The following is a 27,783-nucleotide window of genomic DNA, read 5'->3' as shown; positions in this document are numbered from 1 at the left end:
TAACAAAAAAATTCACCATTTTATCCATTTTAAAGTAAAATTTAATGGATTTTAGTGTATGCACAATATTGTGCGGCAACCACCGCTAATTCCAGAACATGTTTGTCGCCCTAAGAGAGATGCCGCAACCAATGAGCAGTTACTCCCTGACCCTCCTACTTGCAGTCCCTAGCAGCTCATAATCTATTTTCTGTCCCTGTAGAGACTTTTGATACAAATGGAATCATACAATATGTGATCTTTAGTGTCTTGCTCCTTTCATTTAGCATAATGCTTTTGAAGCTCATCCACTTTGTGGCATGTTATCAGTACTTCATTATTGTTTATGGCTGAATGATATTCCGTTGTGTGGATATACTACAGGTTGTTTATCTGTTCATCAATTGATGGACATTTGGGTTGTTTCCATTTTTTCGCTATTATGAATAATACTGCTGTGTACATTCATGAACAAGTTTTGTGTGAAAGTATATTTTCAGTTTTCTTGTACCTGAAGTTCTTGGGTCAAATGGTAACTCTGTTTTTGAGGGGCTGCCAAACTGTTTTCCACAATGTCTTGCGCCATTTTATATTCTCACCGGCAATGTATAAAGATTCCAATTTGTCCATTTTTTAATTATAGGCATCCTAGTGGGTGTGAAGTAGTATCTCGTTTTGATTTGTGTTTCCCTAATGACTAATGATGCTGAGCATCTTTTAATATGCTTATTGGCCTTTTGTATATCTTCTTTGGAGAAATGTCTATTCAGATACTTTGACTGCTTTGAAAAACAATTGTCTTTTTGTTGTGGAGCCATAAGGGTTTTTATGTATATCCTGAATACTACGTTCTTATCACATATAATTTGCAATATTTTCTCTCATTTTGTGGACTGTCTTTTCCCCCTCTTGAGAGTATCCTTTGATGCACAAAAGTTTTTAATTTAGATAAGGTCCAATTTATCTGTTTTCTCTTTGGTCGTTCTGCTTCTGGTGTCATGTCTAAGAAACTGTTGTCTAATCCAAGATCACAAAGATTTACATCTACCTTTCCTAGTTTTATAGTTTTAGTTCTTACATTTAATTCTTTGATCCATTTTGAGTTAATTTTTGTACATTTTATGAGGTACGTGTCTAATTCACTATTTTGCATGTGGTTGTTCAGTTTTCTTTGCACCATTTATTGAAAAGACTGTTCTTTCTCCATTTTATGGTCTTGGCAACCTTGCCAAAAATCAATTGACTGCAGACCTATGGGTTTATTTCTGGACTCTAAATTCTCTTCATTGATCTATATATGTCCTTATGCCATACCACGCTGGCTTGTATACTGTAGCTTTGTAGTGAGTTTTGTATTTGGAACTATGAGTCTTTGGTACTTTGTTCTTCTGTTTCAAGATTGTTTTGGCTATTCTGGGTCCCTTGAATTACCATATGGAATTTAGGGTTAGTTTGTCAGTTTCTGCAAAAAAAAGCCAGCTGGGATTTTAAAAGGGATTGCATTAAATTTGTAGATTAACTTGGGAAGTATTGCCATCTTAACAATATAAAGTCTTCTAGTACCTGAACATGGTACCTTTCCATTTATTTAGGTCTTATTTCTTTCAACAGTATTTTGTAGTTTTCCAATTATAAGTCTCACACTCCTTTTGTTAAATTTATTCCAAAGTATCATATTATTTTTTGTGCTATTGTACATGGAATTGTTTTCTTAATTTCATTTTTTGGATTGTTCACTGCTAGTGTTTAGAAGTGCAACTGATTGTATATCTGCAAGCTTGCAGAGCTCTTTATTAGCTCTAATAGATTTTTTTTTTTGTGGATACCTTAGGATTTTTTATATAGAAGATAATGTCATCTGCAAATATAGTTTTGTTCTTTCCTTCCAATCTAGATGTCTTTTATTTCTTTTTCTTGCCTAATTGCCTGGCCAGAACTTCTAGTATAATGTTTAGGGTACATTTTTGGCAAAATTAGAGGAAGACGAGCATTTCCGGCGTGAGTTTTCCAAATTTCCTTCTGTTATTGATTTCTAATTTCACTCCATGTGGTTGGAGAACTTACTTTGTATAATTCTAATCTTTTAAAATTTATTGAGACTTGTTGTATGGCCTATCCTGGAGAATGTTTCAGGTACACTGGGGAAGAATGTATATCTTGCTCTCGTTGGGTGGCGTGTTCTATAGATATGTTAGGTCTATTTGGTTTATATTGTTCAAATTTTCTCTTTCCTTTGGGTCTGCTGTCTAGGTTTTATATCCATTATCGAAAGTAGGATGTTGAAGTCTCCAAATATTATTGTTGAATTGTGTAGTTCTCCTTTTAATTCTGTCAGTTTATGCTTCATGTATTTTGGGCTTCTGTCCTTAGGTTTACATATGTTTATAATTGTTACGTCTCCTTGTCTACCTTTTATCATTATATGGTATCCTTTCTCTCTCATAACAATTTTTGTCTTCAAGTATGTTTTTTTCTGATATTTGTATAGCCACCCCAGCTCTCTTTTGGTTACCGTTTGCATGGAATGTCTTTTCTCATCCTTTTGCCTTTTGATTTTGTTGTCATTTGTTTGTTTAGTGATTTTTCTGAACTAATTTTTTAAATTTAATTTTAAGTTAATTTTTAAATTTTGAACTAATTTTTTAAAGTCAGTATTTGTTGTGTGTGGCCTCTGAAATTTTTCTTCCATGGGCTTAAAGATCAACTAGTCATTGCCCGGAGATTTCCTTAAACACCCCATTCCAAAAACATTGCCCAGTTTTTGCAGAGGCATCTGTGTGTATGTGTGTTTGCGCACACCTTCCATACTCAGCCAGGCGGTTTACGCCTCTGCTTTAGCTTTAACTTCCTGCTTCTCCAGCCTCCAGATCAGCCAGAGGTGAGAACTTTTCAGGCCTTTCCTGAGCACGTGCACAGCGTGTGTGTGGTCTTCTGGATTCCCAGGGAGGAACAGGTCGGAGCTATTCAAAGTCTTTATTCCCTGAAGTATCTTATAACCCAGGCTTTCCTCCAAAGCTTTTTGTTAGTCTGTTGTTTGGTCCAACTGCTATCCATTGCTTCAGGCAGCAACGACTAAAACATCGGCCTTGTAAATATTTTCAGTATGGCCCCTTCAGCACTGGTTGAGTTCTGAGTTAGATAAGTCAAGTGTTGTTTTGTACCAGACAGGTCAAAACAAATAATTACAGCTCTTTGACAGTGAGGCCCCTTCTGCTCTGATATAGTAGTGCTGGAAACGCAGGGTCTTATTTTCAAGGCTACCACTCAGCTGGAGAGGCAGGGGCATGGGACTACGGTAAATGAAAATACCGCATATCTTGCTCTTCTTACTGAAATTTTCTGGTTTCTCTTGATTAAGTGCTCCCCTGGTTGCTGCAAGCTTTAGTTTCCTAAAATCCAAGAAAGTTGATTGTGACGGTTTTTGTCAGTTTTTTTTGTTTGTTTGTTTTGGTTTTTTTAAATTAATTTATTTTATTTTATTTTTGGCTGTGTTGGGTCTTCGTTTCTGTGCGAGGGCTTTCTCCAGTTGCGGCAAGCGGGGGCCACTCTTCATCGCGGTGCGCGGACCCCTCACTATCGTGGCCTCTTTTGTTACGGAGCACAGGCTCCAGACACGCAGGCTCAGTAGTTGTGGCTCACGGGCCTAGTTGCTCCGCGGCATGTGGGATCTTCCCAGACCAGGGCTCGAACCCGTGTCCCCTGCATTGGCAGGCAGATTCTCAACCACTGCGCCACCAGGGAAGCCCTTTGTCAGTTTTTTCATTGCTTTTATGGAGTTCCTTGTTCCACCATTTTTACTGATGACCCTTGTGATATTTTGATCTAACCAGTAGAATGAGTTCATAATGTTTGGGGGAAATAACATGCCACAGTTTTTATAAGGTTTTATAAAGTTTTGTACTTTGCTAAATAATGCTGGATACTGAATAGTGTACTTTTAATCATTGATCTATTTAAATGTTTCTTAGTTTTGGAATTTAAGTTCTCTGTACCTTCGAGCTCTTAACATTTGTTATTACTGTTTAGCTGTGAGTGTATGAATAAGTACCTTCAATTGTCAGTGGGTTCTTAGAGTGCAATTACTTTTGCAAAAACATTTGGTCACCTTTATTTTGTTGCATGAGATTCACAAATGATGACTGACTTGCAACACTGAAGAAGATACCTTGACAAGGAAAATATTTTTACCACATTTGCAGGATTTGACGTTTTCAGTACATTAGGATAACTTCTGTCTGTTATGTTGTACAAAACGATTTTGCATGAATCATCTCACAGAATGAATGGTTTATATGCTTGCTGTTTATTTCCAACCTTTTAAAATAATTTCCTTAACATTAACAATACAGAAAAATGTGTTATTTCCCTACCTACTGTGAGTTCTTTCATTGCTAGAAACCTTGGTAGATGAAGCTTATGTTGGATGAAAACATCTAGATGTTAGCTTAACAATTAACTTGAACAGATGGTTTTTCATATTGTGTTTCATTAGTTTTCTCTTTTTTTATAATAATTTTGATTTTCTTTTGACAAATGATATACCTGGTCAGCATGGAAAATGTGGAAGTTAGAGAAATTATTCCTCATTTCACTATACCAAGATAGCTACTGTAATGTCAGGGAGGAAGAAATTTCCTCTACCCTTCTAGGTTCTTCTGGCTGGTCTGAGAATTAAATTGACATGAGACAGCTTAATAGGAGAAAATCAAACAAAGTTTAAAATCATCTGTACATGGGAGAGACCCAGGAAAACTGAGTAACTCACCAACATGGTCAAAGCCCTCGCCTTAAATACCATCTTCAGCTAAGAAGACAAAAGGATGTGGGGTGGTGGTTGGAGTTCAGAGCGCAGGAAGGCAGTTGGCTTGGAGATGGAAAATCAAGTGTGTGGTTTGCCGGCGGTGCAGCCAGTGGGACCCAGAGAGGAATTTTAACAAACAGGCTTTGCTGGGTTCCTCCCTGTCTAGACACTTAGTTCGCACTATAGTGATCTCTGGTGACAGCTCCCTTCCTGGAACAGGTCCTCTATCTGCATTCTTTTAGGGCAGTTAGCGGGAAGGTCAGAGGTTCTTCCTGAGTCTTTTGGGGCTTTATTAAAAACAATCAGCCTAAATTAATCCTCAAGCCAGAGAGACATTTTGGGGTAGCCAATTTTGTTCACCTACAGTAACAGATAGCTTTTCATAGCATTCACAGGTGAGAACATGTAACTGTCATGGAGGGGGGATTACTTTTTGGAGACGTGAAACAGTTTTTTTTCCCTAATTGCTGTGCTCAGTTATATCACCCCATCAGACCTTTCTTTCTACCAGGTCAAGATCCCTAAACGTGATCTTGATCCTATTCTGTGACACTTTTTGCTACTTAAAATTTTTAGAGTCTTCTCATTTAGATGCTTAAGGCGTCAATCCTTAAGGATTTTCCTTACCTACCTCAAATGCAGCAAAAGCCCTGGCCCTCAGCTGCTTGGATGAAGCTAGGGCTCTGTGGTTTGGTCCTAGTGCCTGCAGCCTCTCCCACTTCTAGTTCTTCACTGATGTGAGGAGATAAGGAGAACAAAGGGCAGAGGGGCCTCCTTACCTGGACCAGGTTACAGACCATCCCTGATTGGAAAGAGATTGAGAAATTGCTCCAATTGGATTTCACATTTCAGTGTAAGCTTGAGGTTATGATTTAAGTTTCTCCAAATATTTAGCCAGTTGTTTTCATACTCTTTATTAAATGATTGCATATTCACTCAATAGAATAGAAGCTTTCTTTTCAAATACTAAATTCTTTATAATACCACTGTATCACGTTTGTGTTTCAACTCACTGCTGTTAGGGGAGGGGGAAATGAAATGCAAGGAGCAGCGAATGAAGTTAACTCTCGGCTTCTGAGCTTCCAAGGATTCAGTTTCTAGTAATTTTGGCATGATTTGGGATTTTTTCAAGGGTAATTTTGATCTGAATGAGGTTTTTCATTTTGCATGATAACTTTAGAATCTAATCTCTGAGTAAGATGCAGTTCTTCAGTATATGCTGCAATCTGTTTCTGGACTTTCTATTTTTCTCCTCATCTGTCTATATGTTTCTGTACCAGAATTACACTGTTTTAATTTTTGAGGCTTTCTGGTATTCTAATTTGATAGTGTGACGTCTCCCTTATTACCTTGTTTTTTTCTTCCAGTTTCGGTTTGGGGAGTGCCGGGGAGAAGAGGTTATTCTCTGGTTTTTCTACTAGAAGTTTAGAATACCTATGTGAACTCCTCCCCCCGAAACAGAAACAAAATCCTTTCTTAGGTTTTTATTTCAGTTCCATCAAATGGATAGCTTAAATTGGGGGAAATTTTGTCTTTACACATATTTTAAACCTCTCATTTAGGAACTGTACAGTCTTCAATATTTTTTTTTTCCTTCTTCCCTCCTTCTCTTCCTTTTTTCTTTGTTTTCTGAGTGTTCCTCTGTAAAATTCTGTAGTGTTTTCATTTCTCGTTAAGTTTATTCTTAGGTTGATTTTTCCTTGCTTTGTGTTTATGAACAGGACCTTTTTTCCCCCCCCCCCATTTTACTTTCCAGTTATTTTATCTCGAGAGAGAAATCCTCATGCTTCTTAAGTGGAGATAGTTGTATCACGTTAAAAACCTTTTGTTTAACATAGAGCCAGCAGTGCAGAACGCTGGTGCAGAACAAAGCTTTCGCCATTTAAGAGGTACTTTGCCATGAAATAGTTTGATTAAAAGTCCTCACTAGTAATAAATGGAAAATTCCTTTTAAAAGTGTCATTATAAAAGTCTCCAAATGTTTATGAAGCTGCACATTTTTGTGCTGCAGTGGTGGCATTGTTGTAATGGCCTTCTAACAAAAACGGAATTCTCGTAAGTCACTTATTCTGGTCAGCTTCCTATAAATCAGCATTTACTTATGCCATCTTAGAGATGACGAGTAAGCCTCTGTGAGGTGTCTGCTTTGAAATAGTTCTGTCTTATGTGTTGGCTTTTGAACAAAGACACTTTTTAACCCATCTGTCTATTTTCATGTTTTCTTTCAAACAGCTAGTTTTGAGGTTAGTTTTCAAAACTATTTTCAGGAAGTGCTTGTCCTTCAGTACTCAATGATTTCAATACTGTTGTCTAATCGTCCTCCCCCTCCCCCGCCAAGTCTCCTTCTATGGAGCAAGGTATTATTGTACAGATGTAGCTTGAAGATTATATTCTTGGCTGATCAACGTAGTCTGCCTGTTCTGACTTTAAAGGTGGATGGATGATGATAGGTCATGATTTATGTTGCGTAACCAGGTAGTATTGCTGTCTTCTCAGAAGTGTCTTCTCAGATCGTCACTGTGTGGTGTCTAATAAACCATCTAATGCGTATAACAGAGACAGTGATCAACAAATTAATAAATTAGACCTGTAATTTAAGCATGAATATGCTTAAATTATCAAAGCTAATCATTTAAATGAGATGCTCTATTTTAATTAAAGTTTCTGGCACCATAGTTAATGAGACTTGGAATTTCCACCAGAGCATTTAGCTCTTCCTTAGTGATTAGCTTTGATAGTATAATTATAAATAGAGCCCTAATTCATTAAGTTGCTAACCTTTCCCCCAGTTATTTATTTATACATATACACGTGAATGGCTAGCTAACCTTATACATTAGAGGTGTACCTTATAAGACAGTGGTAAGCAGATTATGAATTTTTACTTAAACTGACAACAATCTCTAAAAATAGAAATTCATACATGAGTTTAGTCATTTAGCTTTTTCTTCTTAAATGGCTTTTGAAACTTTAGCATTACACTATGATTTTTAGAAGGAGATATTAGCAGTGGACTTAGAAAATAATGATCATATGTTTAGCAACATAACAAATTCACAGTTTAAGCATGAAGAATGTTTATAAACACACAAACATATATGGAGTCCATACTGAACCCAGGACTAAGGATCTCCGACAGAGGAGAATAAGCCTTTAAGGAATAAATAATGAAATTATTTAAGACCTGAGGACTCTAAAATTAAATTCTGCATGCCAGTCATTGATAGGGTTGCCATCTAAAAGTAAAGGAACAATCTGATCGGCAGGAGATGTGTGTAGAAAGAGTAGTCTTACTCTTCAGGAAAAAAAACTGAGAACTGGGCAAAAGCAACAGGAAACAAAAAGTGGTCAGGAAATAAGAAAAGAAGAAAGAAAATAAAAGGTGAAAAGTATAGTTTATATATTTGAACAGCCTAAGGGCCCACAGGACTGAAGTGTAGGTGGAAATAAAAGGGTGTTCTCTGTCAGAAATATATATATTTTTTATAGGCAAAGGATCTTTTTCTCAAATTTTTGTTTGCGGGCCCTTCTCTTTCAGTGTACTTCACAGGAATTTCCCTCTGTGGGGAGAAAATCTGAAATTTTAAACTCATTGCCCATAATGCATTTTATTGTAATCAGTTAGCATGCTCTCTATAGTTTTTTGAATTTAAATAACTTAAATAGGCTTGTATATGTCATAACACTTTCATTATTTTAGCAAATACATCAAATTGTTGGTGACTGTTAAGGTCGGTGATGGATTATGTTTGGACTTTTTAATAATAAAAAGTTAAAATATATTCTCATTGACAAAGACTTTGATTTATTGAAGGCTTTAAAGTAAAACTTAGAACTTTGGGATTAGTCAAGTCCTTGAAGATCATTTATTCTAACTCCTCCTTTTAAAAAGAAACTGAGGCAGTGAGATGTTGAAGGACTTAGAGCTTAAGCAGTTACTAATCACAGCAGAGCTGAGACTCCTGACCTCCGGTCTCGCGTTGTTTCTGGAGCATCACACTGTTGTTCAGATCCTTATGCCACAAATAAGGTTTACTCCGAGAAAGCAGGAAGTGATTGCAGTTACGTGAAGTAGACGTGGCAGGTGGGTGGGTGAGGCCCGGGGTGAGACAAATCATGTTCTTGGGACCAAATAATTAAATCTTCAATTATATGAAGTTCTCCTTTTCGGAGAAGGGGAGGGATGGTGGTGGAGAGAGAAGGAGATGGTTCATTTTAGAATTCCGTATTCTTAGAGCTATCCAGTTCTACCTACTAAATGTTTGACAGCTCAGATAATTAATTTGGAGATCTCAAATATCAGAAGATTAACTATAAGGAATTTATTTCTCAATGTTCTTTAAAAATTAAACAAAATTCTCTGGCATTACCTTGTTTTTTTGAAATTAATTATGATAATTGTGATTCTTCATAGTTATAATTATTCTTCAGAGTTATCATAGCTATGAGTTGAAGGTAAACTTCTGTGTACTATTTTATTTATGTCAAGCTGACATATTTTCATTGTAAGAGGGATTGTGGTCTATAATTGATAACTTGACTGTTTCACATTCAAGAAGAGTTGACAAGAGCCAGAATGAGTCAGGGTAGCTCAAAATGTCACAGCAGTGAACCTGACATTTCTCTCTTAGATGTAATATTGCATTCCTTCTAGTATCTCCTCTATTACCTTGTGTTTGGATGTAGGAAAAGAACATTGCTTGGTGGGAAAATACTATTTGCAGAGTGTAAGTGCCCTTGCCTGTGAAATGCTTTCAAATGGTATTTTTCTTTATTTAGACCTAAACTGATTTTAATGCACTTTGGTACAAAGTCACGTTCATTTTAGTATACCTTTCTTTCAAGAAAAACAATAACAAAACCCAGAGATAAATGTAATGTGGTTTTGAAAATTAAGATAAATTTTTGCTTCTATTATGATTGAATCTTATGAACCTAATGTGACATTGACGTTTTCAAACTTCTGTTAGGATAATGCATTTGATTTTAAAAATAATTATTTTAAAATAATATAAAAGAAATGGTGGAGAGTGGCATAATTATTTAGGTGAGAGATGATGGTGGTTTGGACTGTGATGGAGCAGTAGCAATGGCAAGAAGTAAATTCAAGGTCTGTTTGTAGCTAGGATCGACAGGGGTCCCTGACGGATCCGATGGGATGTGAAAGGCGGTGAAATGGAACCGCCTCTTTCTTGTTTCTGCCACATTTCAGTTGCTCAACAGCCACGCGTGGCTCAGCGCCGTTCTACCGAGCAGTGCAGGTCCCCAGCGCCTCCCGCGCCGCGGAAAGGTCTTTTGGACGGAATTCCTCGACTGAAAGACTCACAGCCTTCAGCTCTTTGCAACTGTCTTGTATTATTTCTGTGCTAATTGTCTACCACCTTGTTTTCTCTGTTTCTCACTTCCTGAAGCTTCTGTTGATAAGATGTTAGACTTCCTGGATTCTTCAGATTCTTTCTTTCTCTCACATGTTAATGTTTATATTTTTCCTGCTGTCTGAGATGTCCTTCATCTTACCTACAGACCCTTCTATCACACTTTACATTTGAGCCCTCAAATTCTTTAATTTCCAAGAGTTCTTCCTTCTCAGGTTTTTCCTGTTTCATAGCATCTTATTTTTGTTTTTATAAATGCAGTGCCTTTTCTGAGGAAACCAATTGAGAGTTTGTTGTTGTTGTTTTGTCTTAGATTTTTAGTAAGAACTAAAAAAGCATTTAAAAAATATTTTTAAAACATCATTGCTACTTCTTTTTCCTGGGCCTTCCTTTTCTCCTGTTTGTCTGTGACCATCTTTTACGCTGGAGACTCCCTTTAAATGTCCGGTAACCCTTGATTATCTGTGTCCCTGAAAAGCAGTTTGGGAGTTTTATGTTCCCTTAATGACTCACTGCCTGGCAGGCTTTTCCCTGGGGACTTTTTAGTGCTTGAATCTTCTAGGAGTGCAGAGTGAGACTACTTGTTCTCTGTACAGACTTTCAGTTAATCCCCCCAGTTTTATCCCTTCGTCCTGGCTTCACTTTCCATTGTAGCTTGTGTTTCTGAGGCCCGAGCCTCTGTGGAATTCTGCAGAGTGGACTGATTCTCCTCTCAACTGATAGCTCTAATTCCATCCTTCTTCCACAGACACAGTCTTCCATGTGTTCCAGAAATGTGTCCTACCTATGTTGATGGCCAGTCATCCAGTCTTGATTGTTATAGATCCTTTATGTTCATTTATTATTATTTTAGTGGAGTCTTGGGCCAGTCTCCACCATTAACTGGGAATCATGCCTTTAAAAAAAAAAAAACTGTTTCAGAAGTTATCAAGTCCTTTTCAATAGATTACATGACGTGAACCCATAGACATTACTGTTGCAAACTACAGTTTATCCAACACACATTGCCTGGCTTGCTAATATTGATTGTTTTTAATCTTATAGTGGTACTCCTCTCCTAGTTTCTTTCTTCCCAGGTAACTCGACAAAACTATAGCACATTGCTTTAGACGTAAGATGATAACCCTACTGGGAGCTAAATTGAAGTAAGTTAGTAGAGCCCAAGAGTGTTCTATAGTCAGGAATTTCTTCTTCAGAGCTTGGGGAAATTAAATAGAAAATATGGTATGTATTCAGCATTAAACGTTTAAATCCTTTTGTCGAATGCTTATTGAGGACTTTTAGGTTCTAGGCATGGTGTTTAGGTGCCGGGAATACACAAGTGAGTAAGGTCTGATTTCTGCCCCAGAGTCTTTGCGTGTCCTTGACATTTTAATTTAGGTCAAGGTTACATTGCCTCTTCTTGGATCACACAAATCCAGGCCAAAAACATATTTTTAGATTAAAAGAAAAACGTGAGCATCTCCAAAGAATCAATTTTGTTAGTGAACCAATAACCTTCATATTGTATGAAAATTTATAGTTGAACAAGATGTAAAGTGATGGAATTTAGTGGTATTTTAGACCAGTAGATTTGTAAAGTTGTGAAAAATTATTAAATATCCTAGAAATGAGATAAAACTCAGAGAGTACAGACTGATAGTCCAGATTTGTTTTTTTTTAACGTGTTCAGTGGTTTTTTAGAAAATTAAATTTGACTAGTTTGAGTGCCAGGCATGTATTCTTTAGTTTATCACAGCATAACTCCATATTGTTCAACACCTAGTCTGATTTACATTACACATTTAGGTTATAGACTTGGTCCTACGGCATTAGAATTTTCCAACTTTAAATGAGTGAAGAAATAAAGTGCAGCTATTAAATATGATGTAATAAATGAGTTTTCATGACATAAAAAGATATCTGTGATATTTTAGTGAGAGAAATTACCAGGCTGTATATATCATTTTAAATGAATGCGTATGTTTATATGCATACAGGGGAAGATGCTCATGATACCTGGTTTTCTACTTTTAGTGATGTTAAGTTGATGAACGTATATCAGTGACCAGATGATAGCAGTCTGATCCACCAATTTTAAACGTTTCCAGCGACCTTTCAGATTTAGCAGCTATTGACGACTATTGTTTAGAACTGCTGTTTCATTAGAGATGGCAAAATGGTGATTTTAAAATTCTTTTAATTTCTTTTGTATCTATTTTTCTTCTATAAAAGAGAACTTCTCCTCACTAAATGTTTCATTCCTTCAAATCTGGTCTATATAGAAAAAATGAGTAGTTCTTGCCCTTTGTTTTCTTGCCCTAAATTTTCAGAGTAATGAATTGGTGCCTTAGCAGGCCCCAGAGATGACCACTCAGGCTCCCCTCACCTTTTTTTCCTTTGGAATATCATCATGAATCAGGTATCATTATATATTTGAGTTTTCAGTTCATTGTAGCCATTCTACAGTGTGACACACTGTTATGTCTCTGGCCAGTGGAGGCCCCTTCATATTGGTGGCTGTGTTCTTTGACATATTGACAGTGACCTTTGGTAGCGTCCTTGCTTTCAGGCAGGACAAGATGCCTCTAGCTCATCTCGTACATGTTCTGCCCCTGACCAGGAATCAGGTGTTTCTCAGGGCAGCCCTGATGGAGACTGTAGTCTGGTACTGAAGGTGCTCTCTGGTACTGCTTGTCCCTGCTTTTTCACTGGGCAGAGCCAGGAAGTACTTTGTTTTTTGAAAGAGAAAAATAAATCATGAGTTCATATTGATATTTCCAAGTCAATGAAGGATTATAAGGTTTTTAATATTTGTGTTTTTCACTTTACACAAAAGATCATTGTTCCTAATAAATGACTAACAACTAGTTATTTGCTTTATATGTATATACATACACATAGGTAAGATATAGATAGATAAGGGTGTGTGTATAATAGTTTCATAATAACAGTACTGGTGTTAAATTAGCAGTAAATGCAGTTGAAGAGATCTGTGTGGTTCATTTTGTGCGAAGGCTATATCCCATAGATATATTTAGTTAAAATACTGGATTTTAAAGGTATCTGAAATAATTCTTATATGTGTGGTTATAGCACTCATTCGATAAACATTTGAGTTTATTTCTATTTGTTTTTAGTTTTCAAATCTAATTTTGATTTTAAGAAGCACTTATCAGTACATGGTCCCAAAGTCCAAATTATAAAACAAGTGATATTCACAGGTTAAACTTCCATTCCTGTCTCTACTCCTTCCTTATCCCTTCCCCCTATAGAAAAAAATTATTATTTTTTAAAATTAATCCTCTCATTATTTCTTTTTGAAAATAAAAGCAAATACTTATATATGTACATGTACCTCCCTTTCTTAGATAAAAGGTAGCATGTTATACATATTGTTGTGTATCATGATAGATCAGAGCTCATCCATAGCAGTACTTAGAAGTCTTCCTCATTCTTTTTACAGCTGCATAGTACTTTCATTATATAGCTGTACCATGGTTTATTGAACTGGTCTCCTATTGACAGACAGTTGGATTGCTTCCAGTCTTTTGCTATTAAAATATAGTGCTTCATTGAATAGCCTTATGCACACGTCAGAAGGATCTCAAAAACTTTTATTTATGTGATGTTTAAATATCTATCAACAGTTTTTTTAATATAAGCTATCAGTGTTTAAAACTAATAATTTAAAATAAATATCAATTCATTAAAAAATTATAATAGTAAACTCATTACTTGTTAACAAAAATAACTGTATTTTCCAAAACAAAAATGTTTTGTGAAAAAGAGTGCCATTTTTTCAGTTTTGCAGATCTTCTGCAATATGTCATTTTGGTTGAAGTATATGAAGAAAACTCTGTCACGCAGATATGTACCTGGAAAGGGATTTTAAATTTTAATGACTTTTTCAGATAATTATAGATATTCTCCCTTGATACTGTACCAAAACTTGGCAGTTAGTAGTTTCTTAAAGATTAGTTGCACTATGGAGTCAAAAATTTCACTGTGATGGCCCTGATCACAGCAAAAGCTTGTAGGAGCCAGAACTCTGAGGGAGGGGAGCCATCTCAGCTTGGTGGGCCTGTGGTGCCAGGAGGGTGGGGCCAGACCTTGTTGCCTTTTCCTGTCTGTCCTCCTGCCCCTTGGCCCTAGACACTGCACGGTTGTGGGAGTGGGTGGTTTCTGGTCAGAGGACTATCAAGGGGGCTCCCAAGGACCTAGAAATCACCAGGGAGCTCATGGAGAGGAGGAGCTTGAGAAAGTGACTCTGTGGAATTGCTTATGAATTCGTGGGCCCAGGTCTGACGTACACATACATGGATCAGATCCTAATTAGCATACCAAAGACATGGAGAACTGAGCTGATGGATAGACCTCTGCCCAGGTCACAGACTGAATCCAGAGCGGCAGGCGCTCAGTACAGATCCAGATAGCACCACAAAGGCTTTGAAAACTAAGCTGACTTTGAAACCATAGCCCACAGAAGACAGGTTGGAACTTAACCTTACCAGATCAGTTGCCTGCTAAAACAAAAATATCAGTATCAACATTCTCTGTAGGATTTAAACAAACCCAGGGTCTCATAAGTTAATATTTAAAATGTCCATAATACAATCCAAGATTACTCAGTATATAAGAAATTATGGAAATCTCAGCTCACACAGGAAAAGCCCATCAACGGGTGCCAGCAGTAAGATGATACAGATTTTGGAATTATCTGAAAAACACTTTAAAGCATCTTATTATTAAAATGCTCCAAAGAACAATCACAGACCTCTTGAAACAAATGTTAAAATAAAAAGTCTTAGCAGAGAAAGAGAAGATATTTTAAAAAAACAAAACAAAACAAAACCAAGTGGACATTTTAAAACTGAAAAATGCAATAACCAAAAATTTAAAACTCACCTGATGGTCTCAATAGCAGAATGGAAATGACAGAGGAGAGCGTCAGTGAACTTGAAGATCAATAGAATTTACCTAATCTGGACTACAGAAAGAACAAAGATTGGATGGGGTGCGGGGGTGGAGAGGAACACAGAGCCTCAGAGGCCTATGGGACAAAAACAGAGGTTGAATATTCAATCTTTTGAATTTCATCAGAGTCCAAGGAGGAGAGGAGAAAAAATGTGATGCTGAAAAATATCTGACAAAATAATAGCAGAAAACTTCCCAAGTTTGGTGAAAGACATAAGCCTACAGATTTAAGGAGCAGAGTGAATCCCAAAGAGGATAAACCCAAAGAAATTTACACCTGGGCATATTGTAATCAAATGGCTAAAAGCAAAAAACAAAGAAAATAATCTTGAGAGAAGCCAGAGAAAACACATCTCATTAGAGAACAGTAACTCAAATGACTAATGATTTCTCATCAGAAACCGTGGAAGCCAGAAGGAAGTGGCAAACATTTTTAAAGTGCTGAAAGAAAAGAACTTTTAACCCAGAAATGTATATGCCACAAGACTGTCCTTCAGGAATGAAGGTAAAATAAAGACGTTTCCTGGTAAAGGAAAACTAAGAGAATTTTTAGCCAGCAGACCTCCTCGAAAAGAATTGTTAAAGGAAGTTCTTCAGACAGAGGGAAAATGATACCAGAAGGAAACTAGGCACATCAGCAATGGAAGTTGAGCAACAGATACAGTAAATATCTGGATAAATATGATAAACTGTTCTCCTTGAGTTCTATTAAAATTCCCAGTTGAGAGCAAAATATATAACATTGTCTGATTGTTTTTCAGTATATATAGATGTAATATATAAAACAACTATAACTATAGCATAAAGAGGAAAAGTAAAGAACCTAATATGGTAATAAGTTTTCTACATCTCAACTGAAGTGATAAAATATAGATTCTAAGTAGATGATGAAAAGTTAAGTATGTATTCCATTATCCCTAGAACACCTATTAAAAAATCATATAAGGAGACATAGAATCACAAAATTAAAATGAAATTACAAAAACATGTTCAAATAGCCCGAAAGAAGGCAGGAAAAGGAAAAAGGAACATAAAACAGGAAATGAACGGGAAACAAAAGACATAAGACAACTGACTTAAATCTAAACATATCAGTAATTACATCATATACATGATCTAAACATACCAGTTAAAAGTCAGAGATTGTGAGGATGGGTTTTTCAAATAGTTCTAATTATATGCTATCTACAAGAAACGTTAAAAATATAACAGTATAGGTAGTTAAAAGCAAAGGATGGAGAAAGGCATACCATGCAAAGACTAATCAAAAGAAAGCTAGAGTGGCTATATTAGTGTCAGACAAAGTAAACTTCAGAGCATAGGAAGTTATCCAAGAGGGACATTAGTACTGATAAGAGGGTCAGTACATTAAAAGGAAATAACAGTCTTAAGTGTGTATGCATCTAACAACAGAACTTCAAAATACGTGAAGCAAAATCTAAAAGGAGTAACAGACAAATCCACAATTATAGTTTGAGACTTTGACTCTCCCATCTCAGTATTTAATAGATCTAATAGACAGGAAATCAGCCAGGATATAGAAAAAGTGAGCAACATCATTAACCAACTGAATTTAGTTGACATTTATAGAACACTCCAACCAACAATAGCGGAATGTATGATCTTTCCAAGTGCAGATGTGACATTCACCAATAAAATATGTTATCTGACCATAATGGAATTACACTAGAAATGCGTAACCAAAGGATAACCAGAAAATCTCCAAAACTTGGAAATTGAACTGCATATATCTAAATAATTCATGGGTGAAAGAGTAAGTCTCAAGGGAAATTAGAAAATATTTTGAACTGAATGAAAATGAAAATATAACATGTCCACATTTGTTGTGATGCAGCTAAAGTAGTCCCAGAGGAAATTTTGTAGCATTAAATGCTTATTTTAGAAAAGAAGAAATGTCTCAGATCAATAATCTAAGCTTCTATCCCAAGAAATTAGAAAAGGAAGACTAAAATAAATTAAAATCAAGCAGAGGGAAGGGAATAATAAAGATGCATAATAAAGATGAGAACAGAATTCAATAAAAAATGAAAACAAAAATAATAGAGAAAAATCAGTGAAACCCAAAGCCAGTTCTTTGGAAAGATCAATAAAACTGATAAAGCTTTAGCAAGAGTGACAGAGGAAAGGAGAGAAGCACAGACTACCAATATCAGGCACGAAAGAGGAGATACCACTGAATCCAGTAGACATTAAAAAGGATAATAATAAAGGAATACTGTAAACAACTCTTTGCATAAAATTCAGCAACTTAGATAAAATGGATCACTTCTCTGAATACCACGAACTACAAAAACTCACTGAAGATTACATAGATAGCATACGAATAGTCTTATAACTGTTAACAAAATTGAATTTGTAGTTTAAAAACCTGCCAAAGAAGAAATCTGCAGGCCCAGATGGTTCGCTGCTGAATTCCTCCAAACATGTAAAGAAATACCACCAATTTACACGATCTCCTCCAGAGAATGGAGGAGAAAGGCACACTTCTTAACTTACTGTATATGGCTAGCATTACTCTGATACCAAAACTAGACAAAGACAGTACAAGAAAGAGAAAACTACAGACATATCTGTGAACATCATTGCAATATCCTCAACAAAACATTAACAAATTGAATTCAGCAATATATAAAAAAGAATAATACACTATAATCATGTCGGAGCTTATTTCCAGAATGCAAGGCTGGTCCAGTGTTTGAAAATAAATCAATGTAATCCACCATACTAACAGTCTAAAGAGAAAAATCACGTGATTATATCAATAGACACCCCCCCCCCCAAAGAAAAGCCTATACACATTTGACAGAACAGAACATCCACTCATAAAAACTCTTGGCAAACTAGAAGTAGAAGGGATATTCCTCAACCTGTTAAAGGGCACCTATAAAAATCCTACAGCTGGGCTTCCCTGGTGGCACAGTGGTTGAGAATCTGTCTGCTAATGCAGGAGAGACGGGTTCGAGCCCTGGTCTGGGAGGATCCCACATGCCACGGAGCAACTAGGCCCGTGAGCCACAACTACTGAGCCTGCGCGTCTGGAGCCTGTGCTCCGCAACAAGAGAGGCCGCGATAGTGAGAGGCCCGCGCACCGCGATGAAGAGTGGCCCCCACTTGCCGCAACTAGAGAAAGCCCTCGCACAGAAACGAAGACCCAACACAGCCAAAAATAAAAAAAATAAAAAATAAATAAAAAAAATAAACACCAACACACAAATATGTTTAAAAAAAAAAAAATCCTACAGCTACCGTCACGATTAATGGTAGAGACTGAATGCTGAACGCTTCTAAGATTAGGAATGAGTTAAGATGTCCACTCTCAACATTCCTGTTCAACGTTATCCTGGAAGTCTTAGCCAGTGCAGTACAGCAATAAAAAGAAAAGACACGGAGTTTGGAAAGGCAGAAGTAAAACTGTCCCTATTCACAGATGACATGATTGTCAATGTAGAAAAACCCAAGGAATCTACCCAGAAAACAAACCAACAAAAATTAATTTTGACTAATGTGAATTTAGCAAGGTTTTGAGGTAAAAGGTCAACACAAGTCAATCCCATTTCCATATATTAGCAACATTCAATTGGAAACCAAAATGTAAGAGCAAATACCATTACAATAGCCCAGAGGAAAATTAAATGCTAGGTGCAAATTAACAAAACCTGTACAGGGTCTGTATGCTGAAAACTACAAAACTGCTAAAAGGTAATTTATTTGGTGTATAAACCATTTCATTCAGTTGTCAGCAAGATTTCTCTGCTTATCCTCAAATTACCTTTGAGGACACATTCCAAAGTAGCAAATCATATTTTCATGCATTTACCTACATCTGTGTTGTATGAAATAGGTATACCAGGAGACCATCTATATTTTATATTTATATATGTACCTATGTATATTATGTGTGTGTGTGTGTGTGTATACATACATATATATATATATATAAATATATATATATAAATATATAAAATCTTCAACATATCTAATTTTAAGAACATTCAAACAATTCCAAGTTTTGGTTCTTTTTCTAACAGAAGATCAGTTACATTCATAATGTCATTTGAAGTTGAATTTTATACTTATCTACACATTCATTTTTGTCAGCAGCTGCTTAGGAGCTGTTATAAACACGTTACACAATTACTTCCACAAGTGCTGTGCGTGTCAACTGTGTGATCTTTTTGTATTTCAGTTTGGAAGATATAAATGAGACACATTTTTTTTTAAGTTTAATTGAATATTTTCTCCTTTTATATCAGCTTTCCATTGCTTTCTGATTTTTAGTTTTCCTCATTTAAGCATTGTGGTTCACATATCTATTCATTGCAAAAAGGGGCTTATAACGTTAATGCCTGGAATTCATATGAGTATCACCAGGGAATTGGATTATTATAACCCGTTTTCTGAGGCCGTAACAGATTTTAGTTTTGTACTTTAGTATTCACACATAAAGCCTTTAGAATGTGCTCCCCTGCACTTTCTGCCTGGGCTGAACACGCAGAGCATGGTAATAAAAAGAAGCACTTCACTTTGAGTCTAAGAGCCAGTCATCTTCATAACAAACCTTGATAAAAACAGGCGCCCTGCACAGGCTGCTGTGACCGGTCATTCATTCACTGCCTAGCCATACAGAACATGACGCAGTTTAGGAGTGCTGGTTATTCTACTCAATACCATAAGCTGATAACCTTGATGAAGAAATTCCAAATGTGCTGATTAAACTCACAGTTGACACTAGTTAGAATGGTTACTATTCTAGAAAATAGGAATCCAATTTGGAATGATCTTAACCATTGGAAAAAAATACCTTTAAAGCAGAGTGAAACTAAAGATGAATTTAGATACTATACATAAAGACAGAAGAACAATAAAAACATATGAGAAAAGGTATTAATGGGATGGAAGTATTAGCTCTCGCCCTTCTCATCCAGTAGCTAAAACTCTGGAAATGTAGAAATGACCTGGACATCCTCATTTAACAGTGGGAGAATGTCTCTCCTCCCTCCCCTTCCTGCCTTTCTGCTCAAGGGCAGCCAGTCCAGACCCATTCCCTTGCCCAGTTTGTACCCTTGTGGTTCCGTCTGTGATGACTTTACTCTCACATACTTAGGCCCACAACTTCCCCCATTTAATTGGCCTGACAATATCTGCTTGTGCTATCTTACATTCCCCCCAAATCCTGCTATTTCTGTGCCTATCTCTCTCTCTCTCTTCTTTGTAATCTAACCTCTAGTTCCTGATTTCCAGTTATTTGTAACAACAGTGGTAAAAGAAAGTTTCCTCCCAGTCATAATGACCATGAACTGAATAGCAAATCTGTTACTTCCGGGGGAGGGAGAGGGGGCCGTAAAAAGCCAATCCCATTCTGTCATGTAAGCTCTAACACGGAAGCTTATCCTTTATGTTACCTCAACAACAAACCTTCCTATGCGGCAAATGCTATGCATGCTGAACTTGCTCAGGTCTCACAGCAACCCTAAGAGGCAGGCACTGTGGATAGTGAAGCCACATTTACAGATGAAGTTCCCAAGAGGCTAGGTCAATTGCCCGGGTGATGCTGCCGGTAGAACTGAACACCTGACTGCTACTCCGTACTGCCTTGCTCTTAGAACTGAGCCTGAGCATGGCCACAGCAATCGGGCCCGAGAATTTGGAGGGCACTTTACTGCTACTTTGGAGTAGCAGTAAAAAATCATGAAATGCTGGCAAATACATCCTGTCGGAGGGTTAAAGAAATTTTCGTTGTGCCAGTGTAGGGAGGAGAAAAACGTTAATTGCGTTTCAAACATACGAAGGATTTGTTGAAGAATAATGAATGTTCCGTTTCAGTCAAAGACCTTCCGAAGGAAGACGTGCAGAGAGGGCGATCGGGAGTACCTCTGTTGGGTGGGAGGAGCCCTGTCTTACCATCAGGTCTAAGGAATGACAAACCGGGAGGTTGTGAAGGGCCCATGAGATGAGTCTCGGACAGACGAATGTGTTCAAGACGTTGTGATTCAGTTGATTGTGACTGTAATTTCCCCATTTAATTTTGAGCAGATATGTTTCTTCATTCTTATTCTTAATCTCATGTTACCTAAAATGTGGATAGAACTTTAGAACTGAAGACAGGTAGTTCAGCCCCATATTTTACAGACAAGAAAACAGAGTCAGAAATTAGACATGTGTTGTCATAGGAATACCTGCTAAGGGCCAGAACTGAGTTTTGACCCCAAGTCTCCTGACACCATGTCCACAGCTCAGGCTGCTTTTTGGGGGTTTTGATAGTCACAGAAGAAAGTGTTTTTGAGAATTTCTACTTAATAGAGTGAGATTGCTGTGTGCATAAGAGAGTGGGGTGTAAGTTTTCACTGATTTATGAACTGTCCTTTTTCTTTGTGTAGTATGAACCCAGAGGACCTGGTCGGCCCTTGTACCAAAGAAGAATCTCATCTAGCTCAGTCCAGCCTTGTTCTGAAGAAGTAAGCACTCCTCAAGACAGTCTTGCTCAGTGTAAAGAGCTTCAGGACCATAGTAACCCATCTTCTTTCAACTTTTCCCCCCCGGAGTCCTGGGTAAACACCACCTCATCTACCGCCTATCAGAACATTCCATGCAATGGATCCAGCAGGGCAGCTCAGCCCAGAGAGTTGATCGGTAAGACCGGGCTGGGGGTTGCCACAACTGCAGTTTTAACTACTCAGCTCCTGGGCATTTATGGAGTTTTTCTTCTCCCATTCCTTCCATTCGCATTATTATCTTGGAACAGTATTTAATGCTCATAGCTCGCAGGTGTGCCTCAGGATACATATTAATTTAGGACTATATTGGTTCCATATTTATGGTCTGGAAGGTAAGTAGACCTACCCGTATTTGGGAACTGATCATTTTGATCATTTTAACCTGTGAATGCTCACGTGAAAGAAGTAAGGGAACCTAAAATGTATTTCTAAATCAGATCACCTTTGCTTGGGAAAAGCTTGTTTTCTGGATTTTTGTGTTTTCTTCTGGGTTGGGGGTGGCAGTTGGTTAGGTCAATTTCAGTTTTCAAGGATTTATTGTCATTAAAGTTGTTGACAGTTTGCTACACAATAGAGTTTGGCCATAAGAGAAACCAGTAAAGTCTGACATTTTGAGATTTAGAAATCCGGTGTTTATTCCTTATATTCTAATGAACTGAGAAATCAATCCAAGTCCAAAGAAGAAAAAAAAGAAGGCATAGGAAGGCCTTGGAATGGATATGGCTGTAAACCTGTGTGCTGGGAAGTCTGAAGTCTTCTTCTTCAGCCTTGAACGCGAGTGCACGTTTATCCTTCCTTTGTTTCCCTCTTTTTTTATGTGGAATGTAAAGAGTGATACTGTTTGAGTTCTCTGATCTATATAGCCTTCTCTCTGTAGGCTGTAGTCGTTGATCTTTGTGAACAAGTCTGTGATCGTAGGTGAATTTCTGCCTTGATAGCATCAACCTTTGTATTTTAAATTAATTTTGCTCATCTTTAGAATGTGAATCCATTGTGCCTGTAACTGACCCATTTTGGAGTATGTGCCATACAAGCATATTTTTAGAACAATAGACATGGTAGGTCAAAAAGCATTAGAAAGGTGTTGGTTTCTTTCCTGTCAAGAGACATGGTCATTTTAATCTTTAAACATTCATTAGTACCTTCTGTGGATAAAGTGTTGTATTTTGCCTGGGATTGCTTTGTCATTTTAAAGGTCTAACAGAAATGCACTCATCATATTTGAATTTCCTGAGAAACATCTAAATTACAAATAAGTGATGAAAATTTGTTACTTCTTAGTTGTTTTGTGTATTATAGTTTATTTTAAAGACAACATCATTTCTCCTTTTTTTTCTGCCTAAATTTTAAGATAGCTTTTGGCCGAAATCAGTAAAAATCTGATAAAGTTGAAATTTCCTGAGCAAGTGCCCAAAGCACATGTCATTTATGGTGTCTTCTCCACAAATATAAAATTATTATTTTCTTCATTGCTAGGAGACAAATAGTAGTATTCTTTAGTTGAAAGTAACACTTAGCTAAGTATTTAAAAATTAATTCAAAATCACTAATATCCTGAAGCACAACTTCTTGTCTAACAGTATGTATGTATGGATGTATTTCTTATTTTATTTTATATTTTCATTTCATTTCATTTCATTTTTAGAGGAATGTAGCAATTGCCGGTGGTGAATCAGAAGGAAAATAATCACCACTTGGGAAACTTCTTTCTGAAGTTTCAGACTTATTTCTTGAGTTGAAGGAAACTGTTCATATTATATTGGTTTGGAATTTGAAAGAGATCGTGATATGGCCATATTTTCTCCACAATTGCAAGCCTGAGAGCAAAGATCATGTCTCTGACCTTTTTGAACTCTGGATTTCCCATTTTGGTACTGATCACACTTGGTAAATGCCTGCCTGCTGAGTAAGGAGATCATGAAAATAGACCCTGTGCGATCGAGGGGGTGATCCAGCCTCACTGCGGAACCTCTGTGTCCACAGCAAGGGTGGGGTTCGTCTCTCCAACACATATGTGTTCGGGTTCTATTCACTTCTCTTGGTGACAAGGCATACTTTATCAAACATTTTCTTTTTATGCACAGATGAAAATTAAAGATTAGGTAGAGATATGTATTTTGAAAAAAGTCATTGGTTGCCAGATTAGTAAAATTCATAGTTTTAAAGAATAGTTTGTCTTACCTGGGGCATATATGGTAAATCAAATTGACAGAGATCTTACATTCATGATTAGATAAGCGTGTAGGCATTAGGCTAAACTGCCTCTAAAATATTATTTTGTAAGTATTTATTATTTACTTGAAAACATTCTAAACTCTAATTATATTGTCATGAAGATGAGAATATGGGTAAATAAGAAGACTTAGTAAATAAAAATAGTAAGTTTTTGAACAGCCAGTAAAATGTTTATTTTGTATATTATATTAGGCAGTACAGGCCACTTTTATATTGAAGTGTTTGTTAAACTAATGCTCTTAAAAACAATTGTTTCATTCACAAAATCAGTGACATTTAGACAGAAAAGGTGGTAAACGTTCCAGAAAGCTGTTAAATGGCTTACAATAATTTTGAACAATTCTGTGAATTTTTAAAGTTTTAAAATAATAATGTGAAATTAGCATATTGAATCAATGAGACACTAAAACTAAAAAAATGACATATTTTCTCCTTAACTTTCCAGTCCACAAATAGGTAATAAACACAAGGAACAATGTCCATAAATATCAGTAATCAAAGACATGCAAAGTAGAACTACAAGATAATTATTTATTTATAAAATAAGCTAAAGTTAAAAAAAATAGTAACACTGGTGTTGTGGTGTAGTAGGGAAATGAGCAAGCGTTGTTGGTTGAGTATAAATGGGCAGTATTCTCCTGCAGGGAAGCTTGGCCATAGTTAATCAAAAACTTTGACTGTGTATGTACTATATGACCCAGCCATTGTACCTCTAGGGATTTATCCTAAGGGAGCAGTCGTGAATATTTAGGAATATTTATCTATAATAACATTTATCACAGTGTAGAAAAGTGAAAAATTGACTATTATCCATATTTCTAAAAATGAGAGATTACTTTAAAAAGTTGTGAAATATCTGCATTATATGACATCCTTAGGGAAAAATGCACCAGCAAGTTAAGGCTTATTAGCTCTGGTATTTGGAAATATGAATGACTTATTTTCTTCTTTGGCCTTTGTGTAATTTCCATGTTATCCTCAATGAATATGTATTATGATTTTAATCCAATCTAATGTTAGTTAAACTTTTAAAAGATTGAAAGCAAAAACAATGTTTAAAACAAGTTATGATTTAGGGGGCCATAAAATTAGTTAGGAAGAGTGGAGTCGAATATTAAAGGACCCTGGAATTCGGCAGATGATAGGAAATGTGAAGTAAAGTCTACAGCAGTTTTCCCCGCCTTATTCCATGTTTACTTACATATTACAAGAAAAGGTAGTATTTTTAAGAAATAGAATCCAGGTGCTACTGTTTCTTAGGTTAATAATAGAAGCTGTTTTAACCATAAGTCTGCATATAGAGCTCATTTTTATTTAAGAAAGAACCTGTTTGTTCCCATTTTCAAACTGTGAGCAGTTAATATAATAAATACCGAAGTGTACAACTGTACAAGTTAGTTTTTTGAAGCAAACCTTCGGACTTGACCTTTAGTTTTTATATGTTTAGTTATCGCAGTTCACATAGTTAATTCTTCCTCAAGTGTTTATGAGATGGAGAAGTTCAGTTAGATGTGTTGTGATTGCAGAGTTTTGTGGCAGAAGTTGTCTGTCCCTGTGGCTCTCCTGTCGCTGAGTTCCTGGAGATGAGAACCAGCTGTGACACACTGAGCTAGTGAGATGCCTGAGTGTCGCTGGGCTTGCCCTTAAATCGGTGCTACTCTTCTCTGCTTCTAGCTCCGCCCAAGACCGTCAAACCCCCGGAGGATCATCTGAAGCCTGAAAACCTCGAGGGGTCCAGTTCCTTCAATTACAGTGTCCTGCAGCATCTCGGCCAGTTCCCCCCACTCATGCCCAACAAGCAGATCGCAGAGTCGGCCAACAGCAGCAGCCAGCAGAGCTGTGGAGGCAGCAAGCCCGCCATGTCGTACGCCAGCGCTCTGCGGGCCCCGCCCAAGCCCAGGCCCCCGCCGGAGCAGGCCAAGAAGAGCAGCGACCCTCTGTCTCTGTTCCAGGAACTCAGCCTGGGGAGCTCATCGGGCAGCAATGGCTTTTACTCCTATTTTAAATAATCACTTTTTTTTCCTCCAGGGAGAGTGTTTTCATTTCTGTTTGTATCAGTAGAATTAAGATAGCTGGACTTCACCTATAGATGCACAGTTCCCTTTGTTTTAATATTAAGTATGTTCTCAATTGCTTTGCTGCTAGACTTGCAACTAATTTTTTTTACAGTATATTCCATTATTTTGCATTTTTGACATGAGTCGGAATTTTGACAGCTTTTATGTGGAATAAAAAATATTTTTAAATTTGTGTATTGTTACATATGTTTGCATCAAGCTAGCAGCTAAGAGGTTAATTGTGCAACTATTAAAAAAGGAGAAAAAAAGTTTGTCTAAAATGTATTTAAAAAGAAAAAAAAATTGTAAGTAGCATTTACATTTATTCAGTAATATTACCATACGCTGGGTTTCTGTACCAGAAATGGCCAGTTGATGTACAAAATGTATGTTATTTTTGCTTAAATTCATTGAAAATTTTTTTAAAAAAAAGGGGGCAGCATCTTCTAAATACTTTAAGTTTTATCAGCTTTTTTTGGTGACAAGATGCTGCATTCTAAAACTTTTCTAGTTTTAGACTATGTAGATGTGCTGTTGTAATCTCCATCCACCGTAGGATAGAGTTAAAGGCATTCTTTGCAGGTGTATTTCATATGCCACTGTTTTTTGTAACATGAAAAAAACAGTGGCATACTTAATTATATTTTGGACAAGCTACACTTTAAGCTTGTTTTTAATGTTAATTTGATAGTGTGTGTTTTTTTTTTAAACAAATCATGAAGCTGAAAAATTTTTAGGATTGTTGGTGCTTAGTAGACTTGATAACTATTTTAAAAATGCGTGAATTTAGTAAAATCTTCTTTTCCTCACTATGCATGTGTAAATGTTCGTAATCTGGCTTCCCCCCTCTCCAGTGGTATAAAGAGTTGTGCCGCTTTAAGGTTTTTTTTCCCTCCAGTAAAAATTTTGGTACCTTTATTTGATGTTTACATTAAAATGTGACATTATACATGGCAATTCAAATATTTTGCTAACTGTTTTGTTTGAGGAACATCATTAAAGAAGAAATGTTTGTCAAAGATGTATCAAAATTCATCAAAATCTGGGGCAAGAAGCTACCCTTGTTTTCATGTCTTTTGATTCTTCTAAAAGAACCCCACTGAACTTGTACAAAAATATAAAATTTAAACAGCTATCTTAAATATCCTACAGTCTAAACATTGTTTTGAATGAACTTTGGTAAAATCCAAAGAAAAACGTTTACCCTCTTAAAACTTGTGGTCTTGTAACACTTTTGAAGCGATGCATGTCCATATTGTTTTCCTGATCTAGTAGTACTACTTTTATACTTCAGAGATATCTTGAAACTACAATATAACCTTTTTAAAAAAATAATAAAATAATAAGGTAAGGTTGGGAAACATTGCAAATCCTGAATGGATCCTGACGATCCGTTCAGAAATAGTGTTTTTTCGGAAGACTGCCTCTGAGTAGGCCATCCTCTATTTGCGGTCCATTTTTAAAGCAGAGTTGAAACGTGGAGGGCAAAGAAAAGCGTCTACAACGGGAGTTTAGTTGGTGTCGGCCAGCAATAGTCCCCTGTAAGCCTCAGACAGTTTGGGAGAAGAGAGTGCCTTTAGTTAAAGGCTGTCAAGCTGCAGGACAAATGAAGAGAACCTCTTTTTTATTCAGTTCTGTCTTTCTGCCCAGAGTGCAGTTCACTTCTCTGTGGCTTCACGTTACAGGCTGCAGGTCTCTGTGTAAGGCGGCAGATGTAGACGTGTAGACTGCAGACGTGTTAATGGTTAGTATAAATCACAGTTGGAAAACGGAGCCAGCAAGTCACACCACCTCGTTTTCTCTGTACGATGTCAGATCACCACGTTCAGTGATGTCAGATTCTACTCCACATAGTCACAAGAAAA

The 27,783-nt window shown here is 36.7% G+C and overlaps 1 protein-coding gene across 7 annotated transcripts in view; it reads left to right on the top strand.

Moving 5' to 3' along the window:
- HELZ (helicase with zinc finger) overlaps window positions 1-26,076 on the top strand; it is a 152,315-nt gene extending 126,239 nt beyond the window's left edge. For 6 of the 7 annotated variants that reach the window (XM_061175349.1, XM_061175347.1, XM_061175343.1 and 3 more), the window contains 2 exons: window positions 21,510-21,762; window positions 25,536-26,076. In XM_061175349.1, coding sequence (XP_061031332.1) covers window positions 21,510-21,762; window positions 25,536-25,870 — 588 coding nt within the window. In that variant the 3' untranslated portion in view covers window positions 25,871-26,076. The remainder of the gene's footprint in view (window positions 1-21,509; window positions 21,763-25,535) is intronic. The other variant, XM_061175348.1, reaches the window with a different exon arrangement.
- Window positions 26,077-27,783: the final 1,707 nt, after the last annotated feature.

The sequence above is a fragment of the Eubalaena glacialis genome, chromosome 19 (assembly GCF_028564815.1).
Source record: "Eubalaena glacialis isolate mEubGla1 chromosome 19, mEubGla1.1.hap2.+ XY, whole genome shotgun sequence".
Lineage (NCBI taxonomy): Eukaryota > Metazoa > Chordata > Mammalia > Artiodactyla > Balaenidae > Eubalaena > Eubalaena glacialis.
Note: the sequence above shows the minus strand (reverse complement) of the source record. Positions and strands in the feature narration are given on the sequence as shown.